The sequence below is a fragment of the Lemur catta genome, chromosome 2, assembly GCF_020740605.2.
Source record: "Lemur catta isolate mLemCat1 chromosome 2, mLemCat1.pri, whole genome shotgun sequence".
Lineage (NCBI taxonomy): Eukaryota > Metazoa > Chordata > Mammalia > Primates > Lemuridae > Lemur > Lemur catta.
Genome location: NC_059129.1, coordinates 136,639,363 through 136,655,832, shown reverse-complemented (window position 1 = coordinate 136,655,832; position 16,470 = coordinate 136,639,363). Strand labels below are relative to the sequence as shown.

General features: G+C 39.6%; 1 protein-coding gene across 7 annotated transcripts in view; it reads right to left on the bottom strand.

Annotated features, from left to right (window-relative positions):
* SCAF8 (SR-related CTD associated factor 8) overlaps positions 1-9,204 on the bottom strand; it is a 176,067-nt gene extending 166,863 nt beyond the window's left edge. For 5 of the 7 annotated variants that reach the window (XM_045544614.1, XM_045544613.1, XM_045544612.1 and 2 more), the window contains exon 1: positions 8,623-9,204. In XM_045544614.1, the coding sequence (XP_045400570.1) occupies positions 8,623-8,652 (30 nt within the window). In that variant the 5' untranslated portion in view covers positions 8,653-9,204. Of the gene's footprint in view, positions 1-2,696; positions 2,760-8,622 lie in introns of all 7 variants that reach the window. The other 2 variants (XM_045544617.1, XM_045544616.1) reach the window with 2 other exon arrangements.
* Positions 9,205-16,470: the final 7,266 nt, after the last annotated feature.

The following is a 16,470-nucleotide window of genomic DNA, read 5'->3' as shown; positions in this document are numbered from 1 at the left end:
TGAAGAAACAACAGACAAATCAATATTGAGGGAATTCTAAAAATAACTGGCTTATTCTCATCAAATATCATCTCTAACGTCATAACAGACAAGAGTAATCAACTTTCAGATTAAAAAGACTAGAGACAAGACAAGTGAATGTAAGGTGTGATGCAGAATTTACTCCATAAAGGACATTACTGGTACAATGGTGAAACCTGAATAAGATGTGCAGGCAACAGCTCTGCATCAATTTCCTGATTTTGATAACTGTGTTATGCTGAAATAAGAGAATGTGTTTGTTTTTAGAAAATACACACAGTTATTGAGAGGTAAAGAGCACCATGAATTGCAATTTACTCTCAAAATGTTCAGAAAAAAATCTGTGTATTTATGAAAAAGTGAGTGATGGTTCCCCTTCACACTCGCGCCAGGGGTTGAGAACTGGGTCCTTCCAATCCCCATTCTAATGCTCACAAAGCTGCATTTCCTTGGTAAAATCACAATTGAGTGCCTCAGTTTCCCTTTTAATAAAATGGGATAGCACCTATCCAACCATTCTCACAGAATTAAACCAAAAATCCGTGGAAACAAAGTAATGGCTGGGGAAAAGAGGGGCAGAGTATAAAACATTATATATTATAAAATGGTTCACTGTTAACAAATGTTTGGGAAATTATTAATAAAAGTACTTTGAAAATACATAAGCCAGACATTTTTTCATCATAGCGAGCAGCTATTGCAGAAACTAGACATTTGCTATATCAGATGTTTTGGTTTGCAAAAATTTTACTTATTCAATATTCAGCAAAAGAAGAAAAAGTAGTTTAGAAAAAACATTCTTTTACTCCAAAGGATTTTTACCAATAATACTTCAAATATTTCAACAAATTCAAACACCTGTAATCTATTTGTTTTAACCATAAAACTTTATGACATTGAAAAACAATACTAAATTAAAGAAAGCCATTAATTAGGATTTGGTCAAACTTTAAGATACTGAGACCCAGTATCATCACCGTATAGGGATCTTTATATTATTTCCCCAAGTTCTACACACTAAAATACACGGTCCAAACTATTTCATCCTTCACTGACAAGCTAATCAAACGAGCTCTGAGGGTCACATCAAATTCAGAAAATAAGTATTTACAAAAGAGACACCAAATTCTCTCAGGAATTTAAATCAAGGAAAAGTTTGTTTTAAAAATAAAAATAGTAATTCCTTTAAATTCATAAAGCATTCATAAAACTTTGGTCTCCACTTAAGTTTCTTTAATCATTTGCACGTGAAGACTAATTATATCTCATACAAAAGAAAACATCCTTAAAGCTGTATTTTATAAGAAATAGTTATGATTCCAAAATATTAAATGGAGACTTTTAAAAATATATGACAGGCAATTTTCCATAAAATAAATGTAGCTAGTCATATTTTCCCACTGTTGTTAAAACAGGATCATATTTGTATTTAAATAAGTCTACCTGCTCTGTCTCTATTTTAGGCAGTAGACATCAAGTAATCTGGACTTTACAAGGCAAAATGCTGAGAATGGACAAGGCAGGACGAGACTGGAGAGACACGCTGCAATCAACGCAGTCCCCAGCAAAGAAACAATACAGGAGTCAGCAATGCCTCACCAGCCTCACTAGCCCTGCAGCAAGCTCACTACACACAATGCTGATGAGGCAAAAGGAAAAGGATGATAAGACATAAGCCCCAAGGGGGTACGGTTTTTGCTTGTCTGGTTTACCACTGTATTCTGAGAGACAGAAAAATCTCTGGGCCACAACAAGCATGCATTAAGTACTAGTTGAATGAATGAACAAACGAATGAAAGAATGAAACCTTAGGTCTTCCAAGTCAACCTATGTAAGTTACATTAAAGTTGCAGAATTATTTGGAAAACAAATTTGGCATACATTAACTTAACAGTTGTAATTGTCTTTAGAGAACATAAACAGCAATCTAGTCTCTATTCTGACTAAATTGGGTAATGTCAACGTTCCTGAGATATTTCCTGACGTCCTGTAATACATTTATATAGTCTTCCCTAAGTTGAAAATATGTTTGTTATCACAAACTCTCATAAAATTAGAAAGATGAAATAAATGCATAAAATCAAAATCACAAAGACCAAATTCATCATGTTTACTATCAAACTTAAGATAGAATTTGAATTCGGATAAGAAATCACAGGCTAAAGAAACATTTCTCATCAGCATTTAGTTCTCATAACTAATAGTACCTTTAACACAATCTGCTCCTCTATAATTAGAAACTCAAAAATTTTTGATTTAGTCTTTTTTTCTATTGACAAAAATATGGTCATCTTACAGTTTAAATAAATTCCTCAAAACATCTATTTTATTTCCAACCACCAAATTAAGAGTTCTGCAATTCACTCATACTAAAGTCATTTCTTTTGTAAAATTATGTGGAGCAAAATGCAAGTAAATCTAACAGGAATTCATATAAGATTTATGCTCCCTATCAAGCACATTAAGCAACTTTTTTCCCCCAATTAACCTATTTTTTGTGAAGCAACTCAATTTATTTCCTACACACTCTCTTTTAAGACTACTAATGTATTTTAAGTAACAAACTTCATTCTGCTTTCCAAGAACTACCCATATAATCAATACATGATTTCACTACCAATTTAAACCTAACATTTTCCAAAGGGCCTGCCTTATATGGGTTATCATCATCTTACTATGCTTCTTGTGTCCATGCTGCTGGAAAAGCAGTCTGTACAAGCAGGAGTAGAGGCACAATCCTGAGAGAGAGGAGTAGAGAAAGATGTTGAGAAAACAAAACCAGATAAAATGAGCTCACTTAAGAGTTCAGGAGCCCAGCCAGTGTTCAAGGTCAAGGCTGATTACATTCTCTCATACCATTAAGAGTTAGAAGTTGTCCAATAACAGCAAAACTGGCCCTAGAAAGAGACATTTGAAATTGCCTATACAAGCAGTAGTATCATCACTAATTTCTAAGCCACCTATACCCCTCATTTAAAAAAAGCCAATGATCATAAAATATGACTACTTAGGAGACTAAGGATACAAGTCTCCTAAATGTTAATCTAAATTACTATAACAAACTCAATGCTAGACTAGAATAGGATGGCTGAACTATACATGAGATATGGATTTCAATCTTGCCAAAAAATTCTTTAATCTTGAGTGATTAAGACTTTAGCACTCTCAAATCATGCAGACTCAAAATCATTATCATCCAACTCAATTATCCTTGCATTCTAAATTTTTTAATGTACAAAGAAAACTTTTACTATATGTCATTTCAATGAGAAAAACAACAAAGCAAAACTAGATTTGAAAATAGAAAGCATGATTACTATACAACAAAAAACTCAGGATGGATTTAACCTAACTGGAATCTTCAATGGAACAGTCCCCTCCCCACATCTCCTCCCCAAAGCAAGCAAAATTATAAACAGATCAGAGTTCTGATTTAAAATTTTCCATGTAATCTCCTATACTCCTACAGTGACATAAAATGACCTTTAAAATAATGCTTACACATACTAAGTCCTCCAAATAATTAACTTCATGTTAAATTAGTCAAAGAATCTTCCTACTAACAAGGAATCTAAATATAATCCCAATTTATTTTAAAACCAAATGTCCAGAAATGTTAACTACCTTGGCCAAGGTCTCAGCTACCTAGTATATCATCCATCCATTCATTCAAGAAATCCTTGTTTAGAAGATGAACTATGTATTAAGATATTGCACTACATACCAAGGATATGAACCAATGACACATGGTCACTGTCCTCATAGAGCTTATAGTCTGGTGGTAAATACTAATTACTTAAAATTGTAGTAAACCAGAAAAAAAGTAAGGAGTGTTTTAAGACAGTTTAACAGAGGACCTAAATCACTGGTTCTCAATCAAGGTCATTTTGCCCCCCAGGGGATATCTGGTAATGTCTGGAGACATTTCTGGTTGTCACACTGGGGAGGGTGCTACTAGCATCTAGTGGGTTGAAGCCAGGGATGCTGTTAAACATACTGCAATGCACAGGACCACTACCCAAGCAAATAATTATCCAGCCCAAAATATCAATAGTGCCAAGGCTGAGAAACCCTGATCTAAACCACTGGGTCAGGCGGGGATTAGTGAAGATTTCCTTCCTCTATAATGTTAAGTATGCTACATCTTTAAAGGATTCCACAAGGTAGAAACAAAAAATATGGCCTGACTGATAAAATTAACTAGAACATGAAAACAGCAAAGAAAATGGAGCCAGACTCCCTGGTAGATGAAAAAGAAAGACAAATGCAATATTTTATAGCTGTTTCACATAAATTCCCTTTCCTGAACCACAAAGGGAAAATATACAAACTAAAAACAAATTTCACCTACTTTATTATTCCTTCTACCTTTCCAATTTTCTCTATCAACTCATGTCTACTACTGGTGGAAAAACTATAAAAAGTCCTGTAGCTAGACGAAATGCCCACTTTGGATACAAAATTAGAAATAAAGTATAAGGGAGATGGGATTTCACTTTGTAAAACGGGAAAACGTACTGGATGTTAAAGTGACTCAAGAAAGTTTACATCCCAACAAAACACTTTAAAGAGTAAGCTACCTAATCAAAGGATCCTAAAGGATCTAAGGATTTAGGTATCCTAAAGATAGTAAAAGGTAATAGAATTCACTCAGAATTTATGAACCAAGGTAAACCCAAAAATTAAATTGAAATCATTTTCCTAACACATCTCAAACCTACATATCTGATCCTACACCGTCCCACTCAGCCTACCCAGAGCAGCAAGAGAAATGACCATGAGGGGAAAAGCTATAGTAATGCAACTAGCTATACAAAGGACCTAAAATAATTGATTACTGATTGGTATGTGATTATGTTAAAGATTTAGTGTTAGCTTTTCTGAAGTGTGATAACAGTATTGGGGCTATGTTTTTTTTTTTAAAGTCCTTAAAAATTACAAAAAACCAATAAACAAGTAAACCTCACCTCCTCCAGTTACTTCATCTAAACGTAACTGATGCTAACAGGTTCTTACATTTTTCATACATTAATATTTCTTTAAAAGCTGCTATGTTTTAAATGCCCTCTCCAATTTAAGTTGAAATTTTCTAAAGGAAAGAGTCACACATTGCCATCCTCTCCCTCAACCCCTTTTCAAAAAAAATTAAATAAAAAGAAAGAAAAAGAGACACCCTACCAGAATGACCTCCTCATAGTAATCATTCTTAAGTACAAAATATAGATATGCAGCTCACATAAAACTGCTACATTCCAGCAATCAATACAGTCCTAAACTGGCCTACAGACTTAAGCAGTCCAGTATGAGACTGTTTTCACTAGGTGAGAACTCTAAATCATTTTAACAAGTAAATGTCACTATCTTGATAATAGCTAGCAATGGTAATTCTCCTATGCTTAATTGTCAAGCACTGACTCTTAGGGAATCTTATATTCCAATCTGAACAAACTTGAATCTTCCACCATTTCAAAATTCACAATAGTAGTCATGGTATTAAACTTTCATCACAGTGATGATGCTTAAATGGAAGTTATGGTTTTCCCACCAAATTAGCAGAGTGGGCACTTTAAAAAAACTCCAGCCTAAATCTCATTTAACTTATGATAATTAAGAGGAATTTACCACATAATTCCTGCACAATTAAAGTATCTTCTGACATCGTAATTTTTAACACAAGAGAGGTCACAAAAACCAATTTGAGAAATTATGGTGGGAGGGAGACATGACAAAAACCACTCACACATAACCTGCACTGAGTCAGGGATTTTCACAGACTGAAACTCATCCAGAGTTTGCAGATTAAAAATCTACATCTTGGGGTTTTTTTGTGTTTGGTTTTTTTTTTTTAAGAAACAGAGTTTCACTATGTTGCCCAGGCTGGAGTGCAGTGGCTATTGATAGGCACTATCATTATCATAGCTCACTGCAGCCCCAAACTCCTGTGCTCAAATGATCCTCCTGCCTCCAGTGCACACCCAGCAAAAATCTATATTCTTAATTCTAAAATCTCTGGCACATTCCTGTCTTCAAGTTAATGTTCTCTGCAAAATTAAAAAATGGGGGGTGGAAGAGATCAGTCTTTAAAAACCTGAGGGTTGGCAAGTCATAAAAGCTAAACATTTCATACTTCAAACATTTCAAAGTATCAAAATATCTTGTTGGCAAACATTAATGATTACAATTAGAGGTAAATTCTGATGCCTTGTACAAAACAAATGGAATTTCCTGACAATTCAGGGCTTCAAAGATACCTTTTAATTTAGCAGAAAAAGTTCTGATGGAATAAGCCCAATGATAAATGGCTTTAAAAGCCAAATGCACTGTAAGCAAGCATTCTATAACACCCTTTTCTCCTAATTCTATTACTCGAATTTTTTATTTTTGTACTTTGCAACACGATTTAATGGAAAACAGTCATTATTGAACTACTTCCCAGTATATGGTTACTTGCAATAACATTTACTATAATAGCAAGTACTGTAACAGTCACAGAAACTATATCCAAAATAAAAAAAAAGTTATGTATTTTTGTGTTTAAACAACAAAAAATGTATATTTTCTGGATCTTCTTCAAATTCCCTTCCTCAACTCTCAACTCTATACTGCTATTTTTAAGCTAACCTCACTTTCAAACGTGGTGAAGATAGAGCATATCAGTAAATAAGGAAGTTAAAAGATTTTTAAGTTTTTTGAATTCCATAGGACAAGAAAGGGGACAGTGCTACATACACTAAAATGGGACTACCAGAAATCTCAAGTTCCTGTAAAGATGAGAAAAGAGGTGAAACACCTAGCTAGGCATGTATATATTAGGCCCCTTATCCTTAATCAATACTAAAATGAAAAACTGACAGTAACATTTCTGCTCCATTGTGCTCTCCTGTGAACAACCATAGTGCACAAACCACTTGTTTACATCTACCATTGGAAGACTCCAGTTTAAAAAGCCCTGGGTAGTGGGGGTGGGGTCCACATGTTAAGAACACCCCAAACAAAGAGGATCCATACCCATCAAAATGGGGGGGAAGGGGTGTTAAAGCCAATAATTGCAACGGAAAAGATTTTTAAAAATAATTTTAAAAACCTTAACATACTAGTGCTATAGCACTATATGTAGCCAAAAAAAAGCCATAGACTTTTTTTCCCTGCAGTTGTTAAACTTTAAACTATTAACAATAAATTGGAACATATAGTATCACTAAATACTTTTTATTTCATATATTAAGCACTGAGTAGAACCAAATTTTATAAGTGGAGATATCTGCCCGAAATTATCTGCTATATCTTCATAAACAAAATGAAGATTCCCAAGGCTATTGCTAATTATTTATGAAGTTTAAGAAAAAAAAGGAAAAATCTAACACTAAAAAAAGAAAATCCTTTCCAAGAAAAGTTTATACTGCATTACTATCTACTCTAATATAGAAAGCCCAATTCACTTCATTGTTATCTACCTTTTAGCCTCTTTCCTAAGCTTCAAAATAGTAATTCTTAAAAAAAAAAAAAAAAATGAAACAAGGTAAAATTATAGAACATGTAAAAGTATCGTCCTATTTGGGTTGTTACAGCAAAAAGTTTGGTATTTTAAGAGGTGAATATTAAAGATATTATTTAACAATCACTCTATTGAATAAAGTATTAGAGCTTCCAAATCAAAGGTATGTAAAATTTATGCTAATTTAGTTACCATCACATTTAAGTATTTTTTCTAAGGTGTACAGTTAAGGATACTAACGCTGGTTGTGCAGATATGTATTTCCCGTGTTTGTTTAATGTCTGCATTAGGTCTATTGAAATCGGAATTTTAAAAACAAATTGAATATATCTTATAGTAACCTGTCTTCCTCCAGACTAATCAATTAAACAGCGAAAACTGGACACCTGCTTTTTTAAAATCTCGTGGTAGACACGTGAATGAGCCTGTGAGAAACGTTGCCCCCAGAATCTTCCCTCTTTCCATGCACAGATCTCTCCCTACCGTTTGTGTCTTCATGTGATGGAGGAGAGTGAAGCAAGTAAAAATAGAAGAAATCGCAGAATAACCTTGCCTCCCTACCACCCATCCAATTAGCCTAAGTCCCTGGCTGGCAGGTTACCTAGTCAACAATATCTCAATTATAAACACTGCGTGTAACGTGACTACACATCACCACCCCGTAGGTTCTTTTTCCGCCACTGTCCCCAATCGGTGCCTGTCTCATTAAGGGACCAGGGAGGTCTGGAGAGTGATGTCCAGTGTCCATTTGAAATCTCGAAGGCCCAGAAAGCAGGTGGGCGGGCCAAGGCCCGGCGGAACTGACCCCGAGAGACCCGCCGGGAGTCTCCTGGGGAGGGCCCAGCCGAGCCTTCCCTCCCAAGCCGCAGCCATTCCATAGGGCGCCGCGATGCCAGAACCTCCCTCCGCCCCAGGGCGGCCCTCCCCCAACCCTCCTCCCGGACTCGGGGGAGGGGCGCCCGGGAAGAGAAACACCCCTCCCCCACGGGCACGGCTAGGCCGCCGCTCGCCCCACCCTTGAAAAGCCTGCAGGCCCGCGCCCACCCTCCTCGCTCGGGCCTCGTCCCGGGGTGGGGGCAGTGCGGGGACCAGGCTGTGATACCAACCTCGCTATTGAAGGTTTTCACGGCCTCCATGTTGTCGCTGCGGAGGCCCCGAGCCCGGCGGCGGAAGAGGCGGCGGCCACTGCACTGGGTGGGGAGAGCGAGACGGGGGCGGCGGCGTGGCCGCGGGGAGGGGGCGCCGGCGGGAGGGCGGCCCGCTGCGACCCCGGGGCGGGAGAGGAACGGCCAGCACTGGCGGGGAAGGGCTCCCTCAGGGGCAGCGAAGCCCCGGCATGGCCGCTAGGGCGGGCGGAGCGCCGTTCTGGGGAACACAGGCGCAGCCGGGGAGGGTGGGCAACGGGCGGGGGAGGGGCCGGGCCCGGCGCCTTCTCTTCTCCGCCCCGCTAGGTCTGGGTCCCCTACCCTTTAGCCCCGTCCCCTACACTCTCCACCCCCTTCTTCCTCTTCCTCCGACAGGCTCCTGTTTCACCTCCCCGCCGCTCGGGCCGCAGGAACCAGCAGCGCACGGCGAAGACAGAGAAGGAAGCGCTAGCAGCGGCGGCTGCGGCATCCAATATGGCGGACACGAGTCGGGCCGCGCAGCTCGGAGATCCGCGGCGCCGGCCAGCGCGCCCCCTGGCGATTGGACCGCGCGGGCCTCGGCGGCCGCGCGGAAACCATCGAGCGAGCTAGGGCCAGAGCGTCGCCGCCCGGAGGCCCCGCTCGGCTCGGTGGGTCCCGGGGACGCCCGCGTGCTGCCCCCTCCCCGCGCCCGGCTGACGCGGGAGCCCCCGCTGCGGTGTGGGCGACCGCCGCGACGAGGAGACCGCTCCCTAGCGTCGCTCTTAGAGAAACTGAAGTGTGCCCACAAAGCGGCAAGTTAGGAAATGTGTCCCCGTTTCCGTTGTTTCCCTGTGGATTGGTCTTTTTGCACAAGCTGGGTTTAATCGCTTTTCAGAACTTTACTGGACAGCGGCCTAAAGGTTAACAGCCAAAAAACCCACGAAATTCCTAGGCATTCATCTGTGCGGTAACAACGTACCCAGGCGTTTTAACAGCACAGAGGGAAACAAGCAAGCCTCGGATGCAGACAGGGGCGGGCGGACGAGGGATGCCCACATGCAGCAGCGCGGAAATGCCGCCTGCAGTCCCGGGATGGGGTCGCGCAGACAATGAGTGCGTTTGTCTGCGCGGCGGGAAGGGGATCCCAGAATGCACAACATTGGCGTAGGTGAAAGGCAAGCCATCCGTCACGGAAGGTGAATTATTCCGAAGGAAGTTTGCACTGGATTATTTGGAGCAAGAGGGCGAATGCAGTATTTCTTAGATGGAATAGGAGATGCTGCTGGCAAAAATCCTTCTCTCTCATTTCGTGCAGTGTAAAATAACCGTTAACAATTTAAGAACAAACATTTATTGGAATTAAAAGTTAATTTGGGAGGCCGTGGTGGGAGAATCGCTTGAGCCCAGGAGTTTGAGGCTGCAATGACCTCTGATCCGGCTACCGCACTCCAACCTAAGCGACAGAGCGAGACTCTGTCTCTTTAAAAGAAAAAAAAAGTTAAGAGTGTATCTTGGACCCAAACACTGCTGTTTTCTTGTTGGAAGTTATTTTTCAACAATCACTTCTCCCAGGTTCACTCAAAAGGAAGAGAGGAAAGTGACAGCAGAATTGGGGGATTGTTGGAATCAAGGTAGTTCTTAAGAGCTGATGATCCCAGAACCACATGAAACTCAGAGTAAGACCCTTCCTGACATTTTTGGGTCTTAAAGTCTGCTTCATTGACAGCTTTAATATGGGGGCTGGCTATTTAGAAGGTAAAAGGGATAACTTCATCGGTAAGCACTCATTTTTACGTTCAAAATCTCAAATGCTAAGTTCTCCATCTCCATTGCCTCCAATTCTCAGGCCTAGCCATGATTATCTTTTGCCAACACTTGCAGGAGCCTCCTAAGTGGTCTCCTGCTTGTCTTCTTACAATTTATTCTCCAGACAGTAGCCAGAGGGATATTTTTTCCTTAGACAAATCAGATCACTCCCTTGCTTAAATCCCTGTAATACTTTCCTATTGCCTGCCAAGATACTATCGTAACTCCTCCCTGCCTGCCTTATTTCACATCACTTTCCCTTGCTTTTGTCACTGGGGCCACGCTGGCCTTTGTGCTGCTTGACAACATGCAGCATTTTCCTACTTAGGACGTTTGTATATATGCCTTTCTCCTTAGTTGGGGTGCTGCTGCTCACATTCTTTCTATAGCTAACTCCTCATCCTTTAGTCCTGCAAGAGATCTCTCCTAATCACACCTCCTAAAGGAGCATGCTGTGACTTGAGTAAGTACTGCACTGAGTTCTATGCATGCCAGGTTCTCACAACCAGAAGTCACTGTTTTGGCCTAGGAGAGATTATTTATTCAGTCATACATGAAATGAATGTTTACTGAATTACTTAGGCCTGAGAGATGAAAATGCAATAAATGCTACAGAATAAAATCAGTTGTTAGCATGTTACACTATTTGATTTAATAAAGCTTTCACCCCCAGAAAGATAGAGGGCATATTTTGATCAGGAGGGACAAAGGCAGAGAACACCCAAAATGCTCTCTTAAAATGAGAAAGAGATAAGGCAAGATGGAAAGTGGAGAAAGGATAGAGGGGGAATCTGGGGGCCCAGTGCAATGGCTAAATACAAAGATTACTCACAACTGCACACACCGGCAGAATGTGAAAACATCCATACATGTGTATCTATTATATGTACGTGTGTATATTCATGTAGTTATCTTAGGATTCTGATTCCCAATATAACAAGCCAATTCAAGCTTGCATAAGCATAAAAAAAAATTTACTATTAGAATGCAAGTCTTTCATGTAACCCAGTCAGGAATGCAGCTAAACGCAAGGGAGGGACCTGAACCAAAATACAGACAACCTAAGAGGCAGCCTAGGCTAGTGCTTATCTGCCCGATTTTCCTTTCTGTTGTTTTATCACCTGTCAGTTTTATGTAGTGGAATATAACGCTTTTGGCTTTATAGTTCTAGACAACCAGAGGACCTCAGCAAAACCTTTCCTTCCCAGTTCCAAATTCCTAAGGGAAGAAGGAAGGGATTTAATTGACCCAACTGGGATTAGGTGACCATCACCAAGAAACTGAAGACCACTAATCTGTGTTCTGAAGAAGACTGATACAGGAAATAGTGGACAGGAGTATGCCAGTCACTGGAAGAGATGTTCCAAATTATAAATAAGGGAATTTACAATCTAGGATGTATGATATTCTCTCGTGAATAGTTCATTGGCCTGTCCCCTAGAACTTAATTTTATCTGGGAGTAACTCAAAGGCTGTAATTCAGCCATAGCCAAGAGGTCAGGGTCAAAAATAGTCCAGAGCAGCACTCGCCATAGGACATTCTGGGATCACAGAAATGTTCTATATTTGTGCTGCCCAATTCAGTAGCACTAACCTTGCGTGGCTGCTCTGCACTTGAAATATGGTTAGTGTGACTGAGGAAAATAGTTTCTAATTTTATTTCACTTTAACTGACTCATGTTTAAATACGTGGCCGGTAGCTACCATATTGGAAAGCACAGATCTAGGTAGAGGATACTTAGTCTCATGGATAGGGCACATCTAGGTAGGGGGACATCATGATGTGGCACTAAGCAAAACAACTATCCGCTATCAGAAGGAATGATATATGTATAGGAGTTACTTTTAAAATAGGGCAAAAACCTGGAGCATTGTCTAAATCAAAACTAATTCCCATCCAATGGAAAAAAAGAAAATTTGAGAGTCATCAGGAAACAAATATTCTGAAATGCTTAGTCAATTAGGGTATAGAGACAAAATGGAATATTAGACAGCCAATAAAAAAGATTTTTAAATGATTATGGGAAACTGTGGCAATTCTGGTTGAATTATTGTTTTAAGGCTAGTCAAGTGAAGCAGTAGGAGTGGAGAAGGAACAAAGGCATGTGTAACTGGTTGTGATCAATTAGTTGTAAACACCATTGAACTTGGACTAGCCTGTAGTTTGAATATTGATTTAAATTTGACATTTGTTCCCCGGTAAGTAAACTAGCAGATTCATGTCTTTCTTTTTTGAGATGAATCTAAAAATCTACTTCTAACACATACACTCCTGACCCAAGTTATTTGCCCACCCTACAAACACAATTTTTCACCATGCTTTCCAAATTAGCACTGTTACAAGTTGCTTATGAGAAGGAGATATTTTGCATGTCTTAAAATTTCATGGTGCTGGCCAGGTGCGGTGGCTCACGCCCTTAATCCTAGCACTCTGGGAGGCCGAGGCGGGCGGGTCGTTTGAGCTCAGGAGTTGAGACCAGCCTGAGCAAGAGCGAGACCCTGTCTCTACTAAAAATAGAAAGAAATTATCTGGACAACTAAAATATATATAGAAAAAATTAGCCGGGCATGATGGCGCATGCCTGTAGTCCCAGCTACTCGGGAGGCTGAGGCAGTAGGATCGCTTAAGCCCAGGAGTTTGAGGTTGCTGTGAGCTAGGCTGATGCCATGGCTCTCACTCTAGCCCAGGCAAAAAAAGTGAGACTCTGTCTCAAAAAAAAAAAAAAAAAAAAAAAATTTCATGGTGCTGCTGTGAAGTAACACAATTGTGCTTACTATAAAAATTTTGGTTCATTTCAGCTCAACACTGAAACAGAGACCAAATTATTTTGTTGCTATAGAATAAAAGAAAAGAGAATATATCATTGAAAAGCCATTTCTTTATTTCCTTATACAGAGTCTAATTTCCTGTAAGTCTTAACTTTACAAACACATTATAAATTGAGGGCACAATTATAGGAGGCATCAAAATGACCAAAAAAGGCTTCATAAGGTTACAACATCATGTGATCACTGTATTCTTCGTATGTTTGCAAATTAGCAACTCAATGTGATGCATTGAGAGTACAGAGCCTTGTGGACAAACTAATGATAACAAAACATGCAAGAGATTGATGTATATCCCTCAGAATGCAAGTGTATTAATTTACTATATATCTCTTTCAAGTGACTGAATTCCCGTGTCTCCTACTTAAAACAAATCTTCAATATCAAGGTACCTAGGAAACTAAACTAATAATCTGAAGGTAGCTTTGAATTATTAAATGGTAAAAAGGAACTGTTAGTGATTAGAACTTTTGTATCCCTCCCCCTGACATATACCCAAGTTTCAGTGTTCCATTCCCTGAGGCTCCATCGAATAAACACTGCAAACATCTCTAACACCTATTATGCTTTTTTTTTTTTTTTTTTTGAGATAGAGTCTTACTTTTTCACCCTGATTGGAGTGCAGTGATGTTATCACTCACTGCAACAACTTCAAACTTCTGGGCTCAAGCAATCCTCTTGCCTCAGCCTCCTGAGTAGCTAGGACTACAGGTGCATACCACAACACCCTGTTAATTTTTCTATTTTTAGTATAGACTGGTCTCGCTCCTGCTCAGGCTGGTCTTGAACTCCTGAGCTCAAGTGATCCTCCCACCTCAGCCTCCCAGAGTGCTAGGATTACAGGCATGAGCCACCTCACCTGGCACCTCCCAGAGTGCTAGGATTACAGGCATGAGCCACCTCACCTGGCCACCTGTTACGCTCCTAGCCTGGCATCCTTTGGCTACATTTAATGCCTGCAATAAAACCTCAGTAAAATGGTCTTCTGAACACCTGATTTTATTCATTATATATTAAGTTTTTATAGATTTTTAAAATTTAAATCTGAAGGTTCCCAAGGTGCTTTTTTACAAGTTTTGGGTGGTAGTGTGGGCTGAATTATGTCTCCCGAAAATTCGTATGTTGAGTCCTAACCCCCAGTACATCAGAATGTATCTGTATTTGGAGATGGGGTATTTCAAGAGGTGATTAAATTATAAGGAAGGCATTAGGGTGGGGACTAATCCAATAGGACTGGTGTCCTCATCAAAGAGGAGACACATACAGAGGAAAGACCATGAGAAAACACAGAGTGAAGACAGCCAAGGAGAGAGGCCCCAGAAGAAACCAAGCCTGCCAACACATTGATCTCAGACTCTAAGCCTCCAGGATCGTGAGAAAATAAATTTCTGTTGTTTAAGCCACTCAGTCTATAGTACTTTCTTATGGCAGCCCCAGCTAAGTAATGCAGGTGGTATACAAAACTCTGAGACCAGGACCCCAACATTTTTAGAAAGCTTACAGGCTAAAAGCAGTGGGGAAAGTTGCTAACAGTCTTCACTTTTCTAGAAAGATATTTGTATTTCTTTTTTGGACTCTTCATTTTGAGGGGAGAGAGGAGCTATTTTTGTTTATGAAGGTAAATTTACAATTTTATTCCAAAATGAAGCTCAGGAATATGAAGCACTGTTCCACTGCTCTGTTAAAATGAAAATTTGTCTGCATTGTCAGCAAAGTTATTGATCCTATATGAAGTTGGGGGCAAGTTTTGGCGTGAGGAGAAAAATAGATTTTCGCCTCTTAGTGAGCCTAGAGAGCATTGTCGTGCCTTGACTGGGCGTAGGGAAGTTTTGGTAAAGGGCAATCCCATTGTTCAGAAGTAACCTGAACCAGTAGTACAGCGGTAGGCTAGGGGACTGCTAAATTTCTTGCCATTCCACTGGTCTGGCACAGTGAAAGACAAAGTTTTGCAGGCAATACAGTAGAGGCTTAGAATAATGTATTTATGCCTTGAAGGAAGTTTAGGTCATTTTGGTTGCATGGCAATTGCCTGTTGCTTAGTTTCTGAGTTAACCTTTAATGTCCATCAGTGATACATTCCATTCCTCCTAGATATGTTTTATGTTTCTAAGGCTTTTCTTCTAGAATTTTCCTTCGGCTCCTACAAAATTCTCAACTATTACTGCCTTCTTTCTTTTGCATTTTGACCATTTATTCTACTGGACGTGCGAAGACGAGTAAGACATAACAATACTGATATAAATAGGAAAGGTAGCAACAAAGATGAAAGAAAGGTCAAGGTAGTCAAGTTTTCACAAGTAAAGCATGTTAAGGAGATGGCAGTCAAAAGTATTAACTGTTGCCCTAACATTAGTTGGTTTCAAGTATAGGAGTTTCCATTAGGTCTAGCAAATACGTTTCATCGGTAACTTTAGTGAGAATAGCTTCAGTGGAGTGGTGGGTGCCGAAATCAGATTGCATTAAACATCTTTTTTTTAAAAAGGTTTATTGTAAAGAGAAGAGAGAAGTAAAATAGGAATTAAAGAGGACAAAGGCATAAGGACATTGTTCCTAAACTAGACACCAACATGTCCTGGTGCACAGCAACAAACTCAAAGGGCACCATAGGATGAACATAGAAGATGCCCAGGGAAACTTGCCAAGGTTTCAATCACCGGAGGAACCCCCAGCTCAAAGGAATTAACAATTTCAACATTAGATCACACTACATTCCTTTCAGTGAGTTCACGTCTTTGTGAAGTTGAGTTTCTGGCAGTTGTTGGGGTAAGGGGAAGTACAGAGTGAAAATCAATGTGCAGGAAATAAGGGTGGAGTTGTCAAGCTGATTTCAAGGTTTGAGAGTTCGTGCAGTGACACAGGTCCACACATTCCCTTGTCAAGTCATTGTGCTTATTTGAGAATGAAAACTATACATATTATTTTGTTCTATTTATGTGTATTTTTTCAAATGGTTACTAAATTGCTAGGACATAAATATTTATAAAATTGTATGGACCTAACTACTTAATTGTATTAACAGAACTATTAATGTATTTATTTTGGCTTAGGGGACCAACTGTGACAGAAATTGAGATACTAAGGGCATGTTGACCCCAAAAAGTTTGAGAACCTCTGGGTTAAGATTTTGTTTTATTGTCTTGTTCTGAAAGACTAGAGAGCTGCATAAAGTTTTAAAAGTAGTTGTTAAAAAGCATATACCTTACCATTTTATTTTCA